This window comes from Phodopus roborovskii, unplaced genomic scaffold (genome assembly GCF_943737965.1).
Source record: "Phodopus roborovskii unplaced genomic scaffold, PHOROB, whole genome shotgun sequence".
NCBI classification, from domain to species: Eukaryota; Metazoa; Chordata; class Mammalia; order Rodentia; family Cricetidae; genus Phodopus; species Phodopus roborovskii.
This window is the reverse complement of record NW_026126517.1, coordinates 10,720,745-10,747,068: the sequence shown is the minus strand read 5'-3', so window position 1 is coordinate 10,747,068 and position 26,324 is coordinate 10,720,745. Positions and strand designations below refer to the sequence as shown.

The 26,324-nt window shown below is 41.9% G+C and overlaps 1 protein-coding gene across 1 annotated transcript in view; it reads left to right on the top strand.

Moving 5' to 3' along the window:
• The window catches only part of Tmem45b (transmembrane protein 45B), a 34,911-nt gene extending 9,313 nt beyond the window's left edge, over nucleotides 1-25,598 (top strand). Inside the window, exons 2-6 of the mRNA XM_051197180.1 lie at nucleotides 20,383-20,582; nucleotides 23,050-23,259; nucleotides 23,672-23,856; nucleotides 24,478-24,623; nucleotides 25,470-25,598. Coding sequence (XP_051053137.1) covers nucleotides 20,399-20,582; nucleotides 23,050-23,259; nucleotides 23,672-23,856; nucleotides 24,478-24,623; nucleotides 25,470-25,581 — 837 coding nt within the window. The 5' untranslated portion in view covers nucleotides 20,383-20,398 and the 3' untranslated portion in view covers nucleotides 25,582-25,598. The remainder of the gene's footprint in view (nucleotides 1-20,382; nucleotides 20,583-23,049; nucleotides 23,260-23,671; nucleotides 23,857-24,477; nucleotides 24,624-25,469) is intronic.
• Nucleotides 25,599-26,324: the final 726 nt, after the last annotated feature.

Here is a 26,324-nt window from a genome sequence, read left to right as displayed (position 1 = left end):
ACTGGTATATGTGTGCAGGCGACAGCCTGGGCGTGAAGGTCAGGGGACCACTCGGGCCTCCATGCAAGCACTTCATCTCACTGATCCAGGGTTCATTTTCAAAGGACATTTTCTCTTGCTTTGGGTTTTGCTATTCATAATAGAGGCTTTATTGAAAAGACCTTGGTAAAGATGGCATGTTCCCACACATAGTGTTGCACATCTGGAATCCTAAAACTCGGGAGGCTGCAACAAGAGGAGCATGAGTTTGAAGCTAGCCTAGAATATATAGTAAGTTCCAGGACAGCCTGGGTAATTAATTAGGCAGAGCATGCTTTTTTGTTGACTTATCATTGAACGTATGATTAGTTTCTCAGAAGTAGCTCTACTCCAGAAGTTTATTCCTTTTCAAATTTGATGTGTGTGTGTGTGTGTGTGTGTGTGTGTGTGTGTGTGTGTGTATCCACTTGTGAGTGCATGTACTTGCCACAGTGCACACACATGGAAGTCAGAGCACACCTTGCAGACACCAGTAATCCCCTTTTAACACGCACTGGCTGGTTTTGTGTGTCAACTTGACCCAAAAGCTACAGTCATCAGAGGAAGGAGCCTCAGCTGACGAAATGCCTCCTTGAGATTCAGCCGTAAGGCATTTTCTCATTTAGTGATCAATGGGGGAGGGTCCAACCAAGGGTGAGTGGTGCCATCCCTGGGCTGCTGGTGAGCAAGCCAGTAAGCAGTCTCTCTCCATGACCTCTGCATCAGCTCCTGCCTCCAGGTTCCTGCTCTGTTTGAGTTCTTGTCCTGAATTCCTTCAGTGATGAACAGCAATGCTGAAGTGTAAGCCAAATAAACCCTTTCCTCCCCAACTTGCCTTCTGGTCATGGTGTTTCATCACAGCAATAGAAACCCTAACTAAGACACCAGGTATTGAACTTATCAAGCTTGGGAGCAAGTGCTTTAATTCACTGAGCCATCTTGCAGTTTATTCTTGTTTAAGAAGAAGCCATTAATTTAGACTATTACCAGGATGTGGTGGCTCAAGTCTGTACTCTCAGCTACTTGGGAGACTAAGGCAAGGGGTTTTGCAAGTTCAAAATTAGCCTTGAAAACTTAGCTAGGCCCTGCCTCAAACTTTTAAAAGAGTAGAGGGGACTAGCTTAGTGGTAGAGCACTTTCCTCTCATTTCCGGTTCAATGCTCAGTGCCACTAGTAATACTGAGTGGTTTTGTTTTTTGTTTTTTAACTATATAGTTCTGTCCACATTTTCCAGCTGTGGGGCATTTCACTGTGTCAAATCCTGAGATAATCCTCCTATAAAGAAGTTTCTTTTGGCTCACCAGGAGCCAAAACCACTGAGGACCATGATGGGTTGTCCTATGGCTTTGGACCTGCGATGGCTTATCATGAACAGGTGTGACAGGAAACATCTGACTTCATGCTGGGATAGGACAGAAAAGAAGGTGCCACAGTGACTGTGCACATCCCAAATGACCTCCCAATCCCACTACACTAGGAACCCAGTCTTTAATACATGGGCCTCCGGGGACACTGCAAGTTCTAATGATAGCAGATCCAGGCAGGCAAATAGCTGTCCAGCACATAAAGTGGATTCTGTTCTCGACTCTCTTCCTACTTTAAAGTTGCTGATATACTTCTGCATGTCTCCTTTCCTATTGAAAAACAAATATGAATTATATGTAAAAACCAGGATTTCAGAGCAGTGAAACCTTTAAACACATGGACAGCAATTACTTTAGGATAAACACTTATAAACACTGAATGGACTCAGCAGGTTGTTATTTATAGATTTGTGTGTGTGTGTGTGTGTGTGTGTGTGTAAAACAATAATAAAAAGAAAGAGGCCATGAATTTCAGAGAGAGTGGAGGTGACGTGAGAGGGGTTGGAGGGAGGAAAATGATATAAGTATAGTACACATGCATTAAATACAAAATGAATAAAGTATTTGTTACCCACATATAATGTACTAAGTATTAACAATTAATGGGTAATAAGTATTAATTCTGAATAAATTAGGACCTTTGGAGATATTGTACATCATTCCAGAGGAATGAAATGAGGTTATTGTTGCCAAAATAGAAAAGAAAAAGCACTAGACTATTTAGGGAAACAAAATAAGCAACATTTTGAGTGTAGGGAAATAGGGCAATAGGGAATCATAAGCTAAGAAGATGAGTCCAGGAGTACTCTCAGGATCCTGGCTTTAAGAGTCCTCCGGATGGGATATGAGAAGGGAAGCCAACTTGGTGGCAGGGAAGATGGTGAATCTGGTTTGGGACACGCTGACTTTGAAGGGTCTAAGAAACATCTTTGTGCTTCTATGTGGAGTGTCAGGATAGAAACAATGTTATAGGAATTGTCAACATGGAAGTGATGCTTAATCAATAGCTATAGACTCTTACAAGGGGACTAGGTAATGGAAGTAAACTTACATACAACAAATGACCATTGAGAAAAAGAGAAAAAACTAGCAGAACAGCCTGCAGAATGGGAAAAAAACTTTTCCAGCTATTCATCTGACAAGTGATTAATATACAGGATCAAATAAAGCAATCAAAAAAGTCTACACCAAAAGAAGCAATGTGCCAAGCCTGCTGGTACATGCCTATATACCAGCATAGGAGGCAGGAACAGGAGGATAGAATGAGTTCAAGGCCTCTTAGGTGATATCGATACCTGGTGGATTACATAATAATACCCTGTCTCAAAACAGACAAACAGTAACACTATACAGCCCTTAAGTGGCCAAATGAACTGGACAGTTTAGGGCCTCAGAGATATGTGTATTCCCAGCCTGGGTATTTACAGAGAACTTTTTATTATCACTGCCCTTCTGAATTCAATGTAATATTTTCCTTAGCTGAGAGAAAGAAGGAGGGAAAGAGGGAGAGAGGAAGAAACCAATATCAAACTATCAAACTAGGCAGGAACTGAGCCCTTCCTGTTCATGGTAGTTTTGTTCCAAATGATAAGCAAGTTCAGACTCTAGTCCAGTCTTACTCCTTCCAAGTGTGTTATTCTTGAAAGGTGATAGTAGCTGCCAAGTTTTAGAGGGCAGTGCACTCTAGACCTACTTCAATGTGTCACACTGCTCTCGGGATGGGCCCTAGTGGACTTTACAACCATGGTCATATAGGAAAATCATGCAGTGAACAAGAGATTATCCATACCACACCTACACTCAAAGAAGCTCCAAGAACAGTGCAAGATAATGAATATCAAGACTGGGTTATTCCAGATTGAACTTGAACAGAAAATAGTGAGTTCCTGTCAAAAAGGATAGACTCAAAGTAAAAAAGTAATTAGTTCATTTAACGTATATGTACTCTGGGGCTGAAAAGATAGCTCAGCAATTAGGAGTGCTTGATGCTCTTGAAGATACTGGTTCAGTTCCCAGTCCCCACACAGGGTGGCTCACAACCCCCTGTAACTACAGTTCCAAGGGGTATGACACCATCTCATGGTTTCCTCAGGCCACATACTCACACAGATGCTTATGCACTCACATAAATAAAAATAAATCTAGAAATACATGTTCTGAAGCACCATACCATGCTATGGCCACATCTCCAAACAGACCAAATGTATACTACATGCCCATCACAAAAAATGTCTCAGCCTCCACCCTCTTGGCATTGACTGTAGACAAAAGTTTCTGTCCCACCTGGTCCTACATAAACACAGCCCCAAATAAACACATGGACGCTATATTAATTATTAAACTGGCCAATGGCTTAAGCTTTTTATTGGCTAGCTCTCTCCTAATTATTAACACTTTCTATTAATTTATGTATTGCCACGAGGCTGTGGTTTATCCACAATCCAGCATGTCACTCCTTCAGCAGCTACATGGCGCCTCCCTGGTGGCTTCTCTTTGCTTCCTCTCTCCAGTATTCTCATCTGGTAGCCCTGCCTATACTTCCTGCCTGGCTACTGGCCAATAATTGTTTTATTCATCAACCAATAAGAGAAACATATATACAGAAAGACATCCCCCATCATTTGATGATATGAAACAATATTTGTTCCCCTTCATGGAGTACATTCCATCAGGCTAACTGATGGGGAAGCCACCCTGAATGTGGCTGGCACCATCCCATGGACCAGAGCTCCTGTAAAATGAAAGGATAAAGGATGCCAGGAGAGGACAGCATTCGTTTTCTCTGCCACCTGCCAAGGTGGATGAGGCATATTAATCACAAAGCAAGCCTCCCTCCCCTTAGTTGTCTATGACAGATATTCTGTTTGAGCAAAGAGCAAATGAATACAGAGGGAGTCTCTGTTTTACAAATACTGAGATGCACAAACCTAGGAAACTTGACCAGCAAAAGTGACAAAATCAAGATTGAATATATGTCTGACACTCTGTATTTCATGCTTTATGATTGTATTACCCTCAAAGAAAAGGAGATAGGATGCATGTATACTGACTTAATAATTCACTTGAATGTCTTCCATCTTGGGTTTTCTCGGGCCATGTGTGAGTTGGTATAGATACTTTTCCAGAGACTCTTGGGCATCTAGGTTCACCACACCTGTTTGATTTGACTTTTTAGTATACTCTTTTATCAAGTCCCAAATTTCAAAGTTTAATACCTGGTGGGCCCATAGAAGATGGTGACTCATGATCTTTCTTGCTAAATGAGGTGCAAGGGCAAGGATGATGAAAATAGGTAATATTACACTTGCTCTGATTTGCTGTATTAGCACAGGCCCTTCCTGGAACCCCACTAATGCTCGCTTGTTTTTCAAAGAAGCTTTTGAGACATTTCCTGGCTATCGTCTTTGTGTTATTCCCCCTGAGTGACAAGAATCCTCCCTTTATTTTCACTCTCTCTAGACTCTAGAAAGGTTTTATTACCTGTGTTATGCTGGCTTAACTAATGTTCCATCAACACAGCTTGAACAAGTCAAGAGTCGCAAAATCTGTTCTCAAGAATAGAAAGCTATGGCTGGAGAAGTAGCTCACTCTTTAACATGCAAGCCTGAGGGCCTGAGTTTTCAGATCTCTAAAACACACAGACATTCAGACATGATCAGGACATAGGAGGTGAAGATAGGAGAATCCCCAGAAACTAGAGGGCCGGCTAGCCTGGTGTGCAGAGAAGGTAACAAGAAAGAAACTTTATCTCAAACAAGGTTAAAGGAGAAACTAAAACACAAGGTTTTCCTCTATCTTACACATAAACACACACACACACACACACACACACATACACACACAGATGGAGGGGGGAAGAGAGAGAATGTAAGAGATGGAGAAAGGGAGTAAGGTTTTTAAAAAACAGTAGAAGATTAAACAAGGTACCAAGACATTGAGGGGAAAAAAAGTCGTCTTTTCAACCGATGGCTGGGACAGTTGACACTGATGTGAAAAAATAGAACTGGAACCTCAGTTTATAATACATACAAAAGTTAATTCAAAATGAATAAGCCACATGATATAGGTGCTAAAAATATAAAACTTAGAAGAAAGCATAAGAGTGATTTTTTTTCCCCATGACCTTTGGTTAAATGTTGTTTGGATATGACATCAAAGGTAAAAAGTAAATAAATAAATAAACAAACAAACAAAGATTGTAGGCAGACTTTTCTGTCCCAAAGCCAGTTCCCAAATAACCACATTGAGACTTTTTATTTATTATAAATACTCAGCCATTAGCTCAGACTTGTTACTAGCTGTTACATTTTAAATTAACCCATATTTCTTATCTACACTCTGCCATGTGGCTTGGTACCTTTCCTCAGTACAGCAAGTTCATCTTCTCAGTCTCCTCAAGATTCTAAGAGTCCTCCTTTGTTCTCTTTCATGCTCTCTTTTTGTCTGCAAGTCCTGCCTAACCTCTACCTGTCCAGTTATTGGCCAGTCAGCTTCTTTATTAAAACAATCACAGTGACATATATCACTCAGTGTATAGGAATTGTAATTTAAGAAAAGCAGTGTGTGAGAGAAAGATGCCATGCCACAGGGTTCAAGCACAGGGCTGTTTTATTAGGGATAGGGATCATATAAAGGGAGGGGGGAGACCAGCCTCAGGGGATAGGAGCAGCAGGAGAGAGGAAAGAGGGGGAGGGAGGGGAGAGAGTATGTGTGAGAGTAAGAAGAGAAGAAGGAGAGAGGGAGGGAGGGAGCAAGATGGAATAGACAGAGGGAGACAAAGAAAAAAAAAGATGGGAGGTGGGCAGGGTCCTTTTTAAAGGTGACTACAATGAACATACACAGGTGATGCTCTTAGTAGCTGCAGCTGAGGACATATCCTGTCAGAACCCCAAGGACAGGCCAGTACAGATACCTGAATACTAAAAGGAATATTCCACAAAAGATAAATTAGAACATAAGAAAAAAAAAAAACTGCCACATGTGATAACTCTAATCATTAATCCCAGCACTCAGGAGGCAAAGGCCAGCATATCTCTGTGAGTTCAAGGCCAGTCTGGTCTATATAGTAAGTTCCAGATCAGCCAAGGCTACACAATGAGACCCTGTCTCAAAAAAAATAAAATAAAAATTTCCATATATCATGAGTACCATTAAGAAATTGAAAATATAACTTACATAAGTAAAGAAAATATTTAGTAAGTCATTTCTTAGACAAAATACATTAAAATTCAGCAATAAAATGATGACCCAACTATAAATGGACGACACAACTGAAAGAGTTCTTTCTGAAGAAGACATGCATGCATACATACATGCATACATACATACACACATACATGCATACAGACATACAAACATACAGACATACATACTTTAAAAGCAAAGTTTCTCAGCATTAGCAGCCATTTGGGAAACAAAGCGAAAGTGAAATACAACTTCATGCCCTTCTAAGATGGAAACATTTAAGAAGATAAATTTGAGGGTGTGAAGGGTGTGGGGACACTGGAGGCCTCGGACTTCATGGGTGGGATCGTGAACCAGGGAGGCCACATGGGAAACCCTGACAGCTCTCCAAATGCTAAGGTAGGAATGAAGATAACAACTGAGTGGTGACTTGATTACCCAGCATCTCAGAGCCCCAGGCTCCCTAACACTGTGAAAACAAACCAACAAACAAAATTAAAGAGCTACCATTTGGAGTCGGATTTTTTTTTTTTAATTTTGGAAAAATCTTAAGTGTAATCCATGGATGGTAAGGGTTAAGTTAAAAGTTAAGGGAAAAAAGGCATCTTCGTAGGAAGAAGTGCTAGGACCATAGGAAGATCACTTGTCCTGTGTCAACAACCGAAGAATGTTTCCGGTAGATAAACCATTTATAAGATATAAGAGGCTATGCATGAAAGCATCAGAGTAAAAAGTAAAGATAATACTTTTACCTACTTGAGAATTTCATACACTTTGATCATATTCTTTCCTCTTCCCCAACTCCTCCCAGATCCTCCCCTACCTTCCTACCCACCCAACTTCATGTTGTACAGATGTTTTTTTATTAGGGTTGTCACTGTTTTGATTGATATAGCAGCTTTAGAATTCATGTCAGAACAATTCATCGGCAGGGATTAGCAGACCAGTTCTTTCCCTTCAGGTGACAGTCTCTTTCATTTTGTAATAAATCTCTGTGCTCAATGTGAATGGGCCACACTTTTAGGTACTGTCTCAATCTCTCTTTTATTTGTTTGTCTTTTTGTTTTGTTTTGTTTTTAGCAGAGGACTAGAACTACTGGTCTTGCATGCTTCCTTGTGAGTAGTTGTCTCTCAGAGTTTACTTTGACTTCATGTCAGTAGTATGCAGCCCCAGCCTTGAGTGGGGCCACACAGATGGCAAGGGCAGACAAAATTTTAAAAGAGAAGCACATTGGCTGGTTAGGGAGGGAGTGAAAATGGTAAAGGATGGCTTTTTAAATATATTCATGACATCTGAATGCAGAGGTGAATGAACACTGCCATACAAAAGAATGATTCCACCTTGAGAAGTAAGCAAAATCTAATGTATAGCTATAGTTTAAGAAGGAGTATGCCACAGAGGCTATAGAACAGGGGCATCTCAGAGCATCCCAATCAATCATCATTTATTTGTTTGGTTGGGGTATCTTCTGAAAAGTAATTTCAGATCTTTTACTGGCTTACAGGAGTACACTTTTGGTGGCAAGCTGCCTAACTCTTCCAGCACAAGAGTTGCTGTCACAGGAATGTTAGGTCACACATAGAGATAAATTGGCTCTATTTAAGAGACTAAGCTAGTCAGGCATGGTGGTGCTAGCCTTTAATCCCAGCACTTTGAGGGCAGAGGCAGGCAAATCTCTATGAGTTCCAGGCCAGCCTGCTATACACAGTGAGTTCCAGACCAGCCAATGCCCTATGGCGAGACCCTGTCTCAAAAAATAAAACAAACTACAAAGAGTCTAAGAAAGCCTAAGATACTTTGGTCTGGAATGCTCTGGCTCTCCACATTCACTGAGGTTCTAGTCCCATTATCGAATGTGTAACACAAACACAGCATTTTTCTGGGAACTTTAGTTTATAGCTCAAATTAGCCAAACATCACATGGCCAAATATTATTCCATGCCCTCCAGTGTGAGGAAGGCTTATTCCTAAGATCTGATTTAGATGAAACTTAGGAGTCAAAAAAGCAGTTGTAGAAAATAGAAGTAGTTGGCAAAACATTTAAGGGAAAAATTCTTATCTAAGGCTTTAGATCTCTTTTTCTTATATGATGGTTCCTCTCTCTTTTTTACATTTTTCTTATCCTGAAAATATCTTTTTCTCAATAAAACAATTATATTTTAAGTGAACTCAGAAAACTGTACTTGAAACAAAGAAAGCAAGATGTGTGAGCAGGAGTATGGAGTCCACTAAAGCCCAAATGCAAGGATAACAAGTATTTATTTGGGGAACACCCACACAATTAATTGTAGAGCACCCAGGTCTTCTGCCATGGGATGCTGGAATCTGATATGATTGGAGACCACCACTCAAGAGAGAGAGCACATGCTTCTGTCCCCCTTATCCATTCACATGGAACACTTGAGACCACACCTTAATGGGTCAGTTCCCCCAAAGGCTATTGGCTGACTGAGTCCTACAAATGTGCACATTTTCCCAATGCTCTATCCTACCCTCCCAACTCTCCCCATCCTTCCAGCACCTTTGATCAAGTCTGGTTTGGGTTGCCCAACTATTCCTGAAAGTAAGGCCTGTCCTGGAGTGTGGTCAACCTATATAACTATAACTAAGGAAAACTAACTCTCCCTGTCCCAGCAGATAACAAATGCCAATAGCTACTCAGCTAGTGGTGGGATTCTGTGTGCCCATGTTACCTCCTCTATGCTGGGATTTTGTCTGGCTTGAGCTTGAGCAGGTTCACACTATCATAATTGCTGTGAGTTCATATGCACACTGTCCTGTTGTGCCTGGAAAGGCTTTCCTTGATGTTATCCAGCACCTCTGTCTCTTACAATCTTTCCACCCACTCTTCTGAGATTCCTTGGGCCTTGCATAAAAGGTTGTGATATGTGTTTGCATTCAGGTATCTATACTGGCCTATCCTTGGGGTTCTGACAGGATATGCCCTCAGCTGCAGCCACTAAGAGCACCACCTGTGTATATTCACTGTGTTCCTTTTCCAAAGGGTCCTGCCCACCTCCCATCCTTCTCTCTTTCTCTCCCTCTCGCTGTCTATATGGTTCTCACTCTCTCTGCCCCCTCTTTCCTCTCTCTTCTGCTGCTCCTGTCTCTGGAAGCTGGTCTCTCCCCTACCCTTTCCCCTTTTAGCAATCCCTTTCCCTAATTAAAAAAAAAAAACCCTCAATGCATTGACTTTTAGGTATAGTAATATGTCATTAAGAGTTATCATAATACTATATCCATTTTATAATAATAATGGTTTCTCCCTTAGGGCCTATGACTCAACTAGCCACAGGTTCTTGGCCCTGTTAACCCTGTCTGACATGGATTCCATCTCAGGGAGCTGGCCCTACAGTCTATCAGAAAGTGGTTAGTTATTCCTATACCATCTGTGCCCTATTTTATCAGTGGACATATCTTGTCTGGCCAGTCACTGTTGTAACTTGAAGGTTCACAGCTGGATGAGACTGATTATTATTTCATTTCCAGCAGTATACATAGAACCTTCCAGCACTATGAAGGCTAGCCAGTAAGGACGAAACTTCCAAATAAGTACTAGCTTTATTTCTTCATGTTCTGTGACTCAAGTACCTAGTGACTTTGCAATAGGGTGTAACATCAATTTCTAAAGGGTAGTCAAGCCTAGGTTTTATGGGACCTCCTAAGATGTCTTTATACATTTTTAAGATATTTAAGAAACCTTTTTTTAAGGGCTCAGCATTTAAGAGCCCTGACTGCTCTTCCAGAGGGTCCAGGTTCAATTCAAGCAGGTCTAGAAATGTCTCTATGACTCCAGGTTCCCTTTTGGAAATTAGATCAAAGCCACAGAGGAGCCCAAAACTGAGTCCCTGGCACTCAGGACATCAGCAGGCACTCAGCAGCACTAGGGGGTTTGGTTTATGGTCAGTTTTGGATTATGGGCCGAGGTCCTCAATGGAGACCTGGGGAAATTCACCAGCCAAATTCCCAGCAGAGGCTGGGAGGGGCAAGAAGCCCAGATGGGAAACAGGTAAAGAGTTGAAGTTGTGGTGTGGATGCTCTGGCAAGAGGGAGATGGCAGGAGCCCTGGTGGGGAAAAGTAAAAAGCTTTGGCTGAAAGGTCAAGAAGCCCAGGTAAGGGAAAGAGGAGCACACAGCAGTGAGGGTAGGGAAGCCTCCTGCCCAGGAGGACCCACGGAGGCTCACCTCTCAAGCTCTTGGCCAAACAAAAAGCCTGGAAGATGGATGTAGGGAACATAGCAAGTACAAGCCATCTCCCATAGGGTGTTTTGTCTCAATCTATCTTAGTTTGGGGGGAGGGGGAGGAGAACCAGGGACTCAAGAGTCACACTGTTCGGGTAAGGTATTTATTAACACTACAGCTATCACGGTGGGGATCCAAGGCAAGAGGCATCAGTTCTGCCAGAAAAACCAAGGTGTCTACTTGTTGTAGTAAGGGTTTCTGTTGTCACAACAAAAACCATGACCAAAACGCAAGGCAGGAGCTGATGGGGATGGGGGTGAGGGGTGGGGGGTGGAGGGAAACATTGGTGCTTGCTTCCCATGGTGTGCTCAGACTGCTTATAGAACCCAGGACCACCAGCCCAGAGAAAGTACTGCCCACCATGGGCAGGTCCTCCCCCACTGATCACAAATTGAAAATGCTTTATAGCTGTGTATCTCATGGAGGCATTTCCTCAACCAAAGCTACTTCCTCTCTGATGACTCTGGCTTGTGTTAAGTTAACATAAACCAGCCAGTTCACTACTCTTCACACATTTTGAAGAAATGAGAAGTCTTGCACTGCAAGGAATCAGCCTTGGTTAATATGTGATCTGTGCTATGGGACATACATGCCTTTGGTTACACTAGATCAGACAGACACTAGATAGTGAAGATGGCTAATGTGTGATGGCAGTTAGGCTGCCTGAGACCCTGTCTGGCAGGGCCTAGTATTGTTTCCCACCCTAGTCATAGTCTTCTTCACTGAATGCCTAGAAGTTACCTGGAAGTTCTAGGTTTTCTAACTGGCAATGCTACTTCTAGCATTGTAGAAGATGAGGCCAATTAGTTTCAGGAGGCCAGGATCCCTCAGTTAGTGACCAAAGGACAGAGCCACTGTCATCATCAAGCCAAAAAGGATTATTTATCCTCAAGCCTTAAAATCTAAGGAGTTTGCCCTGCTGGTTTTCAGACTTACATGAGACCCACAACTCTCTTCTCGATGGTCCCTCCTGTTGTGATGGGAATGTGCATTTCATGCCGGGTTAGGAGGCAGATAACTTCTTGTTTTAAAGTGTCACAGGTGGTGCCGAGTTCTGTCTTACCCAGGGCCAACTGAGGTGATTAGCTGGGGTTTGGGAGTTAAGGCTTGTTTTAGTCAGGGTTCTATTACTGTGAAGAGACACCATGACCAAAGCAACCCTCGTGAAAGAAAGCAGTTAATTGGGGCTTGCTTACAGTTTCAGAGGTTTAGTCCATTGTCATCATGGTGGCACACAGGCAGACATAGTGCTGGAGAAGGAACTGAGAATTTTACATCAATATCTGCAAGCAGCTAGAAGAGAGACAATCTGTATATGAAATGGGCTTTTTGAAACCTCAAAGTTCACCTCCAGTGACACACTTTCTCCAACACGACCACACCTCCTAATCCTTTCGAATAGTGCCACTCCATTGTGACCAAGTACTCAAATCTAGGGGCCTACAGAGCTATTCTCATTCAAGCCATCACAATGCTAGAATGAGCTAAGATTTCAACACTTTGGGGCAAAGTGAACATACTTTGCATGCGAGAAGGCATTAATTTGAAGGGAGATAAATTACATCCTTCAAATTCACATTTGAAGTCCTGATTCCTAGGACCTTAGAAGGTGCTTTTTGGCAATAGGGCTTTTAAAAGCAGATGTGCTACATATGAGGTCATTTGGGTAAGCTCTCATCTAATACAACCAGAGTTCTTGTAGCAGGAGTGTTTGAACCCAAGCACACAAAGAGGAAAAGACTATGTGATGAAAACAGGAGAAAGATGTCCATCTATAAGCTAAGAAAAGAGGTCCCAGACAAAAATCACAACTTTTATTTTGGGTTTTAATCTTCAGAAACTGTAAGAAATCAAATTTCCATTGTTCAACACCCCTGCCCACATTGTTGTGCTTTGTTATGGCAGGCCTAACAGATTATTCAACCAGATTAGTTTCATATAGGGAACAATTCAACAATGAAGAAGAAATTATTAGAATTGGGGATGTAGCTCTGTAGCAGAGTGCTTGCCTCTCATGTTTAATGGTGACAGAATTATTCATAGTGTATCATTTAGTTTTCTATTGTGATAAAACACCATGACCAGAAGCAATTTATAAAACAAAAGTTTGCTTAGGCGTATGGTTCCAGAAGGAGAGTTCATAAAGGTGGGAAGGTAGGAGAGCAAGCAGTCAAAGCAGGGGGTTGAGAGATCAGAACTTCAGCCACAAACAGGAGGCAGAAAGCAAACTAGAAGTGGATGATGCTATAAACTCTCTAAGCCTGCCTTCAGTGACATACTTCCTATAGCAAGGCTATGCCTCCTAAACCTCCCCCAAGTAGCACTACCAACCAGGGACAACTGGGGACCAAGTGCCCAAATATCAGAGCTAATGGAGGGATTTATCATTACACACCCTGCTCCCTGATAACCACATCATAATGCAAAATGCATTTAGTTCAACTTCAAAAGTTCCCAGTCTTTCACAGCCTCAGCATTGTCTAAAGATCCAAGATCTCTTTTGAGACTCAAGGCAGTCTCTCAACTGTGATTCCATGTAAAACCCAAAAGGAAATTATGTGCTTCACAACATATAATGGCACAGAATATACACTACCATTCAAAAGGGGGGAATTGGGGCACCATGAGGAAATACTGGACCAACACAAAGCCAAAACCCATCAGAGACTCCTTCTCTTTCATATCTTCTATCTTTTCATCCATGGAGTTCAGGATTGTAAACTGAGGAAAAGAGTAAAAAGGAGTACAGGGAAATTAGGCCAACCCCACCACTCCAGCTATGATGTACTCCCTAGATAATGAAACAGAAAGAAACTGCGGCCCAAACCATTGGTCAAGTTCTCACTGCTGCCACCCTTGAAAATATGCATCCCTTCCTGCTCCTGCCATATGGTACATGATTAAAAAAGGCTAGTGCATATATTGAAATTACAAAGTTGGAGATGTCCCTTTGTAAAAACATCTTCTTGTGTTTGCTTCCTTATTGGTGGATCTTTCATTCTATTGGGATGCAATGTCCACTCTTCCTGTGTATATCACCAAGCTGAAGTACTTGCTTTTTTGTCTGGTACTTATTTGAAGTACATAGTATACATATGACATTGAGAAAAAAAGCAAAATTTACTGATCGAAGGAATCATTTTGTTTAATGAAGCAGCCATTTCCCCTTATTTTAGAGAATAACAGGATAGAAGAAGGATACCTCAGTTGGAGAGAAGACCTCTCAGGCCTTAACCTATTAAGATATTCAAATTATTAGAAATCTACTTCTTTCTAGTTAGGTCATTCACTGTTGTTTTCTTCTTTACTAAAATCAATTCATTCTATAAACTCTCCTATTTGTTCCATATTGTAGCTCAACCAGTGAGGTAATTCATTAACCTGTGAATGGAAGAAGTCTTCCCCCTCCATTTCTACCCACAATCAGTTCAAATGCTCAGCCTTCCATGCAGGCCTGCCTTGCACCAGTGTGAACTTTAGACCAATTAAAAGGCAAGGGAGTCCTTGGCAAATTGGTACCAAATACACAGATGCTGGTAAGGACTCAGAGCTTACATAATCTATTCAGCCAGTTCATCTACAAAACTCAGCATGCATTTCCACAGCTGATTTTTCTGCACCTTTAAAGCCAATAAAATGGAATATCACAGGCTTGATCTTAACAAGAATCTGAGTTAAACATTAAGCAAAACAATGAAAGGAAGCTTTGCAGTTGTATCAGAATGAAGATATGGTAGATAATTTCTTTCTGCAAAACAGAGGAGGAAAAGATAATGTATAAAACTAGACAAATCTGTCTAAACCAACCACTTTGTAGAAATGGAAACTAACTAATTACAAGCAACAAATTGAGAATTTACTCTTTGAAAGTATCTATCTTCAGGTAAGAACACTTATGTACATAAACGCTTATCACTCGCTCAGTCAATGACTTTTAAATAAGATCAGTTGACCATGAAAATGCTGGCAAAGACTAAATTCCAAGTGATTGTTGAAGGGCTGAAAAATTGTTAGCTTTACTGAGCATGAGAAATGAACATGTAATGAATACTAAAGAACGAGAGGGGAAAAAAAAACAGCTTTGCTAACCCCTCATTGCAGTCCCACTCATGGTGAACACCAGACTAACGAGGAATTTAGCAAGGAGAATTTTGCAATAAAGTTACATAGAAGGATTGAGAAAAATCTCTCTACACATCCCCTATGTTGAGGAGACTCGAGAAATTCCATCAACAAGTGAAGGTCTAGGACGGCAGGAAAGCTGTCTTTCTCCAACCCATATACAGATGAGTTGACATAGACTGGATGTTGTGCAGAATTAAGGTACTGAAGCAAACCTCTACCCAAATACCTGGATGACTACTCTAAATGTTATGAAAATAAAGATGAGCTGGGCAGTGGTGGCCTATGCCATTATCCCAGCACTTGGGAAGCAGCAGCAGGTGAATTTTTGAGTTCAAGACCAGCCTGGTTTATAGAAATTGTTCCAGGATGGCCAGGGCTACCAAGAGAAACATTGTCTCAAAAAAAGCAAGCAAACAAAAAAAGATTCAGGAACCCTCATTATGGAGCTGGAGAGATGATGGTTCAGTGACTAAGAGCACTGGCTGCTCTTTCAGAGTTCAATTCCTGGCAACCCCATGGTGGCTCACACCATCTATAATGGGATCTGGTGCTCTCTTCTCTCTGATGTTCCCTTCAGCAATGCAGGCATACATGCAAACACACAAATACATAAAACACATGAATAAATAAATTTAAGAAAAATAAAGGTGTAACTTTTATAAAATCAGGCCAATAAATTAAAGAACAAGAATTATAGGTAAACATTAAGATGGAATCTGTACATCATGCAGGAGACATATTCAATAATTTAGGTAAATCACTAGAGTTACAGTCTAGAGTTGCTACAATTAAAATGGACACAGTAAATTATGAACTACTCCAAAGATCAAAGATGAAGGAAGTTGGAACAAATTCTAAAGGGCTTGAATGATATATTTAATAAAGATCTCAATGCTGTTATTTTAAATATGTTCAGAGAATTGAAACTGTTTAAAATGATTGAAAGAAAATATAATGAAAATGACTCAATAAATAGGATGCCTAAATAGAGAAATGCAAACTACAAAAAGAGTGAAAATTCTAACACTGAAAAATCACCAAAGTTAAGAACTCATTAGAGCAGGGAATTATGGTAAAGCACAATTGTGATCCTAGAATTTCTAAGCTGAGGCATGAGGATGATAAGTTCAAAACAATCATGGGCTTTAAAGTGAGACCTGTCTCAAAGGTGGGGGAGAAATGGAAAGAGATAGAAGAGAGGGAAAGAGGGGGAAGAGAGGAGATGGGGTAGATGGGAAAAAAGGGAACAAAGAATCATGTAACTGGAAAAATTAATAAAAGCAATCTAATTTGAGAATGGGGTTTAAAAAGAATGGAAACAAATAACAGGGCCAGCAACTCACCAGAAAACATTAATTTCCCAGCATATATGTAACAAAGTAGAAAGAGGGGAGAATGAAGAAATACTAACTGAAATACCTTCCAAATTTGATGAAGAGCTTTACTTTGTAGACCCAAGAAGCTCAACCAACATCAACCTTTAAAGAGAGAAACACCAAAGAATCAGACATAGTGGTGAGCATCTGTGACCCCAGCATACGAAGAACAGGCATTAAGTTCAAGACCAGCTTATCCTACACAAGACCCCATTTCAAAACAAACCCAAAACATACAAAGATCCTCTCACACATATATCATCAGTGGCATGGATAAAAACTACTGTCAACAAGGAAATTTTGAGAAGCACTAGGACTCATTTAGAGGAATTATAACATGATTGATGGTTGATTTTTTTTTTTTTTATCGGAAAGTAAGTAACTCAGTAACACCAAAAGTGCCATGACCTTAGAGACTGATCTACCTGGGGTGATGGGAAATGAAGAAATGACACCCATACAGAAATGCTTTGATCTTGTGGGCCATATGCTCTGATGGAGTTGTACCAAGAGTATCCAGAAGACTCAGCTCATTTATTTTACACATCTGAATGGAGGAGGAGGGTTATTGTACACAGATGAACAAGGAAGTGGGTTTAACTAGATCTCTGTAGGGAAACAATCTGAGTTGTACATGTCTGGGAGGAGGAAGCTGTGAACCACATTTTCTGCAGTCAACATCCACACACAGAGCAGGGGAAGGCCATTCCCATGATTCCAAGGCACTGGGGTCTTTGACAAGGCTTTGCTCATATAAACAATATGCATTCACTGAGGGCTTCCTCCACTTCCCACAAAAGACAATGAAATAATATTTTTTAAAAAGGGGAGGGTGTTAGAGATTTAGTTCAGTGGTAGAGCACTTGGAGTTGTGGGAGCCAGAGGGGTAGAGAATACTGGGAGAGCATGGCCTGTGAAATCAACTGCAGGGCTCATAGGTACTCACAGAAACAGAAGCTGCAATCTTGGAGCTGCATGGGTCTATGCTAGGTCCTCTGCATATATCTTACAGTTGTTGACTTGGTGTTTTTGTGGTACTACCAACAATGGGAGTGGAGGGTGTCTCAGAATGTTTTGCCTACTCTTGGAACCTCTTTCCTCCTACTGGGTTCCCTTGCCCATCCTTGATGTGAGGGTTCATGACTGGTCTTACTGTATCTTGTACAGTGTTTGGTTGATGTTCCTGGGATGCCTGCTCTTTTTTTGGGGAGGAGATGGGGGAGGGGAAAGAAGGGGGAACTGGGAGGAGCAGAGGGAAGCCGTGGGATGTATTGTATGAGGGGAAAAATGTAAAACCCTCTTGCTTTAAGTGATTTTAAAATTTTTGTTGGTCTTCAGCATAAGTTTGGAATCACTACAAGATCAGGTGAAGGTACACAAACAGCACATCAGGGGAGTAAGGAAAACAAACATGGAGCCCCTAGTACCCTGCCTGACTTTACAGGGTAGAAAGAACCCGTATAGGAGCTAGGGACATAGGTGGTAAGGTGCTTGCCATGCAGGCATGAGCACCTGAGTGTGATCCCCAGCAACCATGTAAAAGCCAGCATGGGGCATCTGTCTGTAACCCTAGCACTGGAGAGTGAAACAGGTGGATCCTGGGCGCTTGGGGGCCAACCAACCTAGCCTAAATTGTGAATTCCAGGTTCAAAGACAAACCATGTCTCAAAACAAAACAAAACAAAACCAACCAACAAACAAACAGAAAAGGATACCTTAAACTTCTGAGTATGTAAAGTACCAGTTACCAGTGTGGGGTGATGCCTGAATTTGAGTTCTCATTGCTAATGTGAGCTGGTCAAGGTTACCCCTAAGGAGGTCTGCCTGTTTTTTCAAGATGGCCTAACCCTATTGAAAGAGCAGAAGAAAGAGAGAGGGGGAAGGAAAAAGGGAGGGGGAGAGAAAAAGAAAGAAGAGAGAGCAGAAGCAAACCAACATTGGCCTATGGCCTTTGTGCAGCCATGTAAATACATCATGCACAGAAGAGGAGGAGAGTGAAGAGGAAGATATGTGAGAGAGAATATGAATGAATGAATAAATGAGTGAATGAATGAATGAGAGGAAGCAAGACTGTCTGGTGAAGGTATTCATCTCCCAAAGACAGTCAATGAAGCTTCTTCAAATTCAGGGAACCAAGAGAAAACTTAACATGACAAGAAACATGACAGCACCAAGGAACAGAGTAGCATTTACACAAAAGCCATTCCAAAGAAATGGAGAGCTATCAATTACCAGGACACAATGTCAAATAACTGCTTTAAGGAAGCACAGTAAGCTACAGTAGAACAGACTGATAAAGAAATCAGAAAATCAATTCAAGAACAAACCAAGTCCAGCAACAAGAAACCAGATGGGAAGGGGCCCCATGCCTGAGTCATCAGCTCCCACCCCACCACTACAGTCATACCATGCCTGGCAGTGAAGTCCAGGGCATGAGTCGGGTGTGTGTCATAGCTCCAATCCTGCCTCCCAACCCCCAACACAGAAGACAGGGTTCTTCTGTGTAGCCCTGGCTGTTCTGAAACTCACTCTGTAGACCAGAATGGCCTTGAACTCAGAAATCCACCTGCCTCTGCCTTCCGAGTGCAGGTGTATGTAACCACCACCCAGCAGCTCCAATCTTAAGAACAAAATGACAGCGTTAGTGATGGCTAAACACTCTACTTCATTAAAGGTGAGGAAATGAAGAAGTTCAAGAAGGGTCTGTATGAGACATGGAGAAATTTCCTTTGTCCTGGTTAAAAGACCAGGTAGAGGGATGTCCCTGTCAGCCCCCAACAGTCACAGAGACATGGAAATGTGGAGAGAAAAGGTTAGAGCCGAATTTTACTACGATGTTAAGCTTTACTGCTGGTTCTGAGGATTTTAAGCAGTCAAGAATTGTTTGTTCATTATGTATCATGAACATGAATAGTGAGTCTGCATGCTGTGTCAAAAATCTTTGTCCCAACCTCCATGTTCTTTCCAAGTTCCTAGGAAAAAATACTTTCATCAGAATAAATCTTAGCTGACATTCATAATTTTGGTAAGTGGAATAAGAGTACCTTGTGTCTGGGTTTTAATACCACACCTCCCCAAGTGTGCGAGCATGGCATTGTGCTTGCACATGCACATCTCTAGACTAACCATCAGCTCGTGTATGCCGTAAATGATGTCTTTTGTTGGTTGTCCTTACTAATTTGTAAAGAGGCTGGAGAGATGCCTCAACAGTTAAGAGTACTGGTTGCTCTTTCAGGGGATCTGGTTTTGATTTCCAACACCCACATGGAAGCTCACAACTGTCTGTTGACTCCAGTTCCAGAGAATCTGATTTTCTCTTAGACACACACATAGGCAACACTCATACATACACAAAATAAATGATATTAAACTTGAAAGAATAAGTTTTTAAAAATGTGTAAGGGCTTTATAATGTGACTGATATTCATTGTATAACTGCCAGTTTTCAGATTTGTTACCTTTCTAGCTCTTACAGTTTTTTAAATTACACTTGTTTTTCATGGATGTGTACCATAGGGTGCATTTGGAGGTGATAGGGCAACTTGTGGCCTTTCATTCACTATGAAGGTGAGGATAATTTTGAACTTCTAACCCTCTGGCGTCTACCTCCCAAGAGCTAGGATTATAGGTATTCAACATACCACCATGACAGGCTCAAACTACATATAGAGTGGAAAGACTTTTCATTCATGTAAAACAGCCGGGCATGTTGGTATATCCCTGTGATCACAGTGCTAGGGGGACAGGCACATCTGCAGAGCTCACTGCACTGATCAGCCGGGCTAGCATAGTGGGTTCCAGGCCAATGAGAGGCCATCCTAGAGTGAGATTGGTACTCCCGAGAAGTGATACCTGAGGTTCCCCTCTGGCCTCTACACACATACCTACACAGGTCTGTCTGTCTCTCTCTCTCTCTCTCTCTCTCTCTCTCTCTCTCTCTCTCTCTCTCTCACACACACACACACACACACACACACACACACACACACACACACGCACACACAGCTATATGTGTCTATATGTAGTTATATCTTCATCAGTCAGTTACTAATAGCTGTCTCCATCTTTTAGGTGTCCTAAGACACTGATGGCAAACTTCAAGGGCCACGCTCTGCCAGGGAGCTTCTTTCTGATATTTGGACTATGGTGGTCAGTGAAGTACCCACTGAAGTACTTTCATCAAAAGGGCTTAAAAAAGAACAGACTGAGCCAGCAGCAGCAGCGGATCGAGATAATTGAAGGTGCAATCAAGACTCTGTTTGCAGTCATCGGTAAGAACAGAATTTTGTCTACTGTATCTCCTCTCCCACCCCGGACCTTCAACCTATTTCCTGGATCCGGTGAAATAGATGCCTTCTAGCAGGGATAACAAACAGGGCAAGATCTTAGGTGACTGCTGTTTTATTTTACTGCCCATTGTGTACAAAGCTTTGTATCAATACCCAATAGACCCTTACATTATATTCACTATGTAAAAACTACCAAATAAACCAGTTGTTTATTTGGTACACAAGTTGTAGGAACAGAACAAATACTATGTGAAAATCACAAAATACAAATAAAAATGGTGGAGGTGGTAATTTTTTAATGCAATGGAAAGAACTAGATAGAATTTAGTTTAAAATGAAAAGTCTTTCCCCAAACAACCTCTTTCTAGATTTGAGTAGCTAACAACTACCTCATTGGCATATTTTCCATCCACAAGTAGCAAGCATTTGTCAAGAGGAGTATCCACAGGGAGGCCAACAAGGCAGGCCACAGAAAGGTTGAAAGGGATTCTAAGCCTGCCTCTTTCTCACCAAATCCCCCACTGCTGTTATGAAGCAGCTCTTCAGGGAATGGCAGTGACAACAGTAACAAGTGGCCCTCCTGGGGCCCCACCTGCTAAGGCCACGGAGGAAGCTTATTCTCAAATTGCCTCTGCCACTTATCCTTGGCTTACCATAATCTGGGCATGAAACCATGACACTAACACCTTCCTGCAAGAGAAACTTACAAAAACCAGCCAGGTCTAGCCAAGACTTCTTGCAGGCATCAACAACTCTTTGTGGACTATTCATGTCTTAATAAAGGAAAGCATCAAAGCTGCCTTAAAAAAAAACAAAAAAACAAAACAAAAAAAAAAAAAAAAAAAAAAAAAAAAAAAAAAAAAAAACAGAGGAAAGAAAGCTCCCAGTACTGGGGAGGCAGAGACAGGTGGATCTCTGAGTTCAAGGACAGCGTGGTCTAGAGTGAGTTCCAGGACATCCAATGCTGTTACACAAGAAGCCCTTTCTTGAAAAAACAAAAGATAAATTTTACTTACCACTCTGGCTGGCTGAAATTCAGCGATCCTACCAGATACTAGCAACCCAGTGTTCTGCATGCTGGGAAATGGTAGGAAGCAGTCTCCCTCACAGGGCTTCCGTTTTGTCATCAGTGACCTTTCCCGGATCATCTCACAAGCTTCCTGATCCCTTATAGGGGAATGAAAATTTGAATGATCTCTAGGGTCCCCCAAAATATTTTAGATACCAAGCACAAAGGCAAGTCTGCCTTTCAAAGGTGATTAAAAAGTGGAAGGGACCAAAGCCATGAGTGGTATAGGCTGTAATCCCTGCACTCGAAAGTCAACAGGATGGCAAATTTAGGGCCAGCCTGTGCCTAACAGTGAGACTCTCAAAAGGCAAAAACTAAACACAGCAAAAAGAGAAAGTGACAAGAACCATGAGCTACCCCAAAAGCACAGCTTCATCAACCTGGCCTCACTTTATCTCTCTTTAGGTACCATGGCCGGAAACTGTGAGGCCTCACATTGTTCAATGTTTTAAACATTGGGCTATGCTAGCAAAGGGTACCCACTCTATGGTAGCCACAACACAACCAGGAGCTACCTCCCTGCTTCAGGCCTGCATCACTGTGGCATCTGCTCAGTGTTCTGAAGCCTCATTCTCTCTTGGACCTTTGCACCGCTCATTGATAATCCAAAGATTGTAGAGGCTTTCTTTTGAGCCACCAATCAGCTCCCAAATCATGACATGGAGACTTATTACTAATTATGAATGCTAAGCCATATCTTATGTTTGTCCCATCAACTCATATTATTTAACTCCACCTGTTTCTCTTCATCTACATTTTGCTTTGGGGCTCTTAACCTTTCTATCAGTCTGTATGTCCTACTCCCTGTCTGCTGGATAGAGGCTGCCTGGCTGGCCCCTGGTGTCTCCTTCCTTTCTTCATCATTCTGTTCTCCCTTCTTAAGCCTACATTCCCCTTCTACTTATTTTCTCTGCCTGCCAGCCCCACCTATCCCTCTCCTGCCCAGCTATTGGACCCAGCAGGTGCCCTAGGCAGGCAAGGTAAAACAGCAACTACGTCTTCACATAAACAAATGCAGCATAAACAAATGCATCTTTCCCTGGTTAAAGTAATATTCCACAACAAAGGATCATTGTCTCAGCCCACACTGTCATCTAAGGAAAAATGCTCTGTTCTACCTATGCTGGGGAGCACAGTCCCCAGAGAACAGTATGTTCTATTTCTATCCATTGTTTCTGTCCATCAAACCGTGAAGGAGCATCAGGGCCAGGTGTTTCCATAGGCTTCTCGGAAAATTTTATATGGCAGTATTTTTCAGTCTGTTGACCCACTGGCCACTGTTGCCCATATCTGAACCTGGCTCCCATCTTCAGGCAACTTTTGCTCTCTCATTTGTCTTGACACCTTCCCATCTTAGTTTTCACTTTCACTTCCTGGCAGGGATCCTGGCAGAGCAGTTTGTTCCAGATGGGCCTCACCTCCACCTCTACCACGAAAATCAATGGACAAAGCTAATGAATTGGCAGCACAGCACCATGTACCTGTTCTTTGGTATCTCAGGAATCATCGACATGCTCACCTACCTTTACTTCAACATTGTGCCCCTGGGGGTAGACAGAGTGGTTTTGGCTATGGCAGTATTCAGTGAAGGTAACTTGGATGGAGAAAGGGAAAGAAAAATGGACAAGTTGAATTTATGAGATCAAAATTTAAAAGAAATGCCCTTCCTCAGAAAATCAACTCTCGAGACATATTTTATGTGCATGTGTGTTCACTTGTTCATACAACTTCTTACCAATCAGCACCACAGCTGACTTGCTACACCCACTCTGTATTGCAGAATCTGCAGACATTCTTTTATATTCTCAACAAACCCACAAAATGAATAGTCTGCATGTGCTTGCTGCCAGTGATATCATGTAAACTGGCTTCCTGCATGCTGAGGAATCTTGATTTGAGACAAGCATAGGGGGAAAAAATTCCAGTAATTGGAAAAAGCCAGAATGGATCTTCTTAAGTAGAAACAAGCAAGTTTCTGATGGCTATCATTGGTTTGCAACAGGTTTTCTCTTCTACTTCCACGTTCACAACCGTCCTCCGCTGGACCAGCACATCCACTCACTTCTACTGTTTGGTTTGTTTGGAGCGAGTGCCAGTATCTTCCTGGAGGTGATCTATCGGGATAATATTGTGCTGGAGCTTTTCCGAACCAGTCTCCTTATTCTTCAGGGGACCTGGTTCTGGCAGGTATCATCCACACTCAAGCTCCTCATATAGTCTGGGTTGAGAATCCCCCTTGGAAAAGCCCAAGAAAAATCCCCTAGTTACTTGCTGCCTGGAAATACAGCAGCTATAGTAAGGGTATGGCAAGCTGGGCGTTGATGGCACATAGCTTTAATTCCAGCACTCGAGAGGCAGAAGCAGGCGAATCTCTGTGAGTTCAAGGCCAGCCTATCTACAGAAGCAAGTTCTAGGATAGGCTCCAAAGCAATACAGAGAAACCCTGTCTTGAAAAACAAAAACAAATTATAGTAGGGGTATGGGGGTGAGTATGGTGGCTAGTCTAGATGACCTTTTTATCCTCACACCACACTTGGACCTATGCAATTTTTCTTCAGTAATAACTTGCTGGTACACTGGCTGGTAATTTACTAAAGTACTCATATACAATGCAAGCCCTCAAGTTTAGCTATTTTTAAATCATCCTGCACAACAAACTTAACTTTCCTGTGTAAACAGGGCTTTTGATGTAATTCATGCAGGAACTGTGAGATAGTGTAGAACATACAGTACCACTGGGAAGGCCATGGAGCCAACTGGGTTGCTCCTCAGACAACCAACCAGAAACGTTCTCCTCTACTTCTCCAGATTGGATTTGTCCTGTTCCCCCCATTTGGAACACCAGAATGGGACCAGAAAGACATGGACAATATCATGTTTATCACCATGTGCTTCTGCTGGCACTATTTGGTTGCCCTTTTCATCACAGCCATCAATTACTCTCTTGTTTACTGGTATGTATGTTTATGGCCAACTTCATGCTAAACTCTGCACAAGGCATTCTTCATTTGTAGGGGCAGTTACCACAATTCTGACTTGCCAGTGAGTATAAGGAAGCCCTGCTCCATTTAACCTGGTGCATAATAGGGAAACCCTCAAACGAGAAATCTGTCTGGATTGAAGTCCCTAATGCCACTGGTTTGGTGGACCCATCACCTACTTCCAGACTTGTTTTGTTTACTTCCTAAATATAGAGACAACAAAGTATATCCAAAACCATAAGTGCTTTCTAACTACCTTGTAACATAATATAGACTATAAGACCACTGACTCCCTGTGTCCCAGGCACCACACGTTCATGCTTTTAACTTTCCTTACTATGTATTGTTTTGTTTTTAACAAATGGGGAACAAGGCTTCCAAAGGCTGAGTAAACCAACTACTAAATGGAAAACAAAACTGAAATTTGGTATGTGTTATTATGGAGGCTTATTGCTATGGAAACTGCCCCTACCTCCCTCCCCTCCAACCCCATGTCACTTCCCTAGACTCAAAGGAGATGTACTTCATCCCAGAGATCACCCTCCCCCTTAAAAAAAAAGAGGAGTTTGCATCAGCTTTCCTTTCTGATCAGTAAAATAGCTAGATGGCAAGAGGCCTAAATCTAGTCTCAAGAGTAGTATTTTGGTTACCACTGAGTCTTTTGTCTACTGTGATAGAATCTCGAGAAGTCAGATGTGTAGACATGCTCTCACCATGTTTAATGGACACCCAAGGCTCTGCTATTTATTGTTTTACATCATGGAGTCAGTGAGCAGAAGGCTTTAGTGGCTAATTTAATGGTTCTTATGTCTGCTACAGCTTCCTGACCCGGGTGAAGAGGCACACAGAAGGAGAAGTCATTGGGATTCAGAAACTGAAGTCTGACCACACATACCAGTCAGCCCTTTTGAGTGGCTCAGATGAGGAGTAACATCAGGCCTCGGGGAAGTTCCGATCTCATGTCCTTTGTGACCATTAACTGGAATGAATGTAGCCTGCCTGTCCCCTCTACTTTTAAGGCTTGCGTTAGTGTGCTCTCAGGGCTCCATATTTCCATCCCTTATCTAATACAAAGCTAGAGGCTCAAACACAGGAAATTAGAGCTCAGGTGTTTTCATGTATCATGCCATTTAGATATCTAAGCATAATTTAGCTTACAAAGTCTGTATTAGAGTAATACCATTCATACAGAAAAATGAACACCTTTGAGTAGCAAGCCTATTATTGTAGAGAAACTGCTGTAAGAATCAAACACCTACAACAGGAAGTGACGTGTGGATGAAGTAAACTGTGACAGGATTCCATTCCACATGCTGCTGCTTCTGATAACTTGCCCCTCTTCTCTCAACCTGGCAGGTATTTCCTTCTCAGAAATGTATCGGGACTTAGCAGATGACTGTGCAGTGCCTTCAGAGCCAAAATTCTAACGTGTCTTTCAATAACAAAACTCACAAGCTTTGGTATTTCAAGTGTTAACTAACTTTTTAAACATTCTCCAATGAGTCATACTAGAGTACTGCATTTGGGCCTTGATTAGAGATAAAATTAGGTGAAAGATAGTTTTCTTAAATTGAGCTGAGAGCTGAGGCTCCAGACTGACTCCTGAACATTACCCTATTGAGGAACAATATATACCAAGTCTGTACCTCCTAGACACAGAGGGAGAAAAAGTCA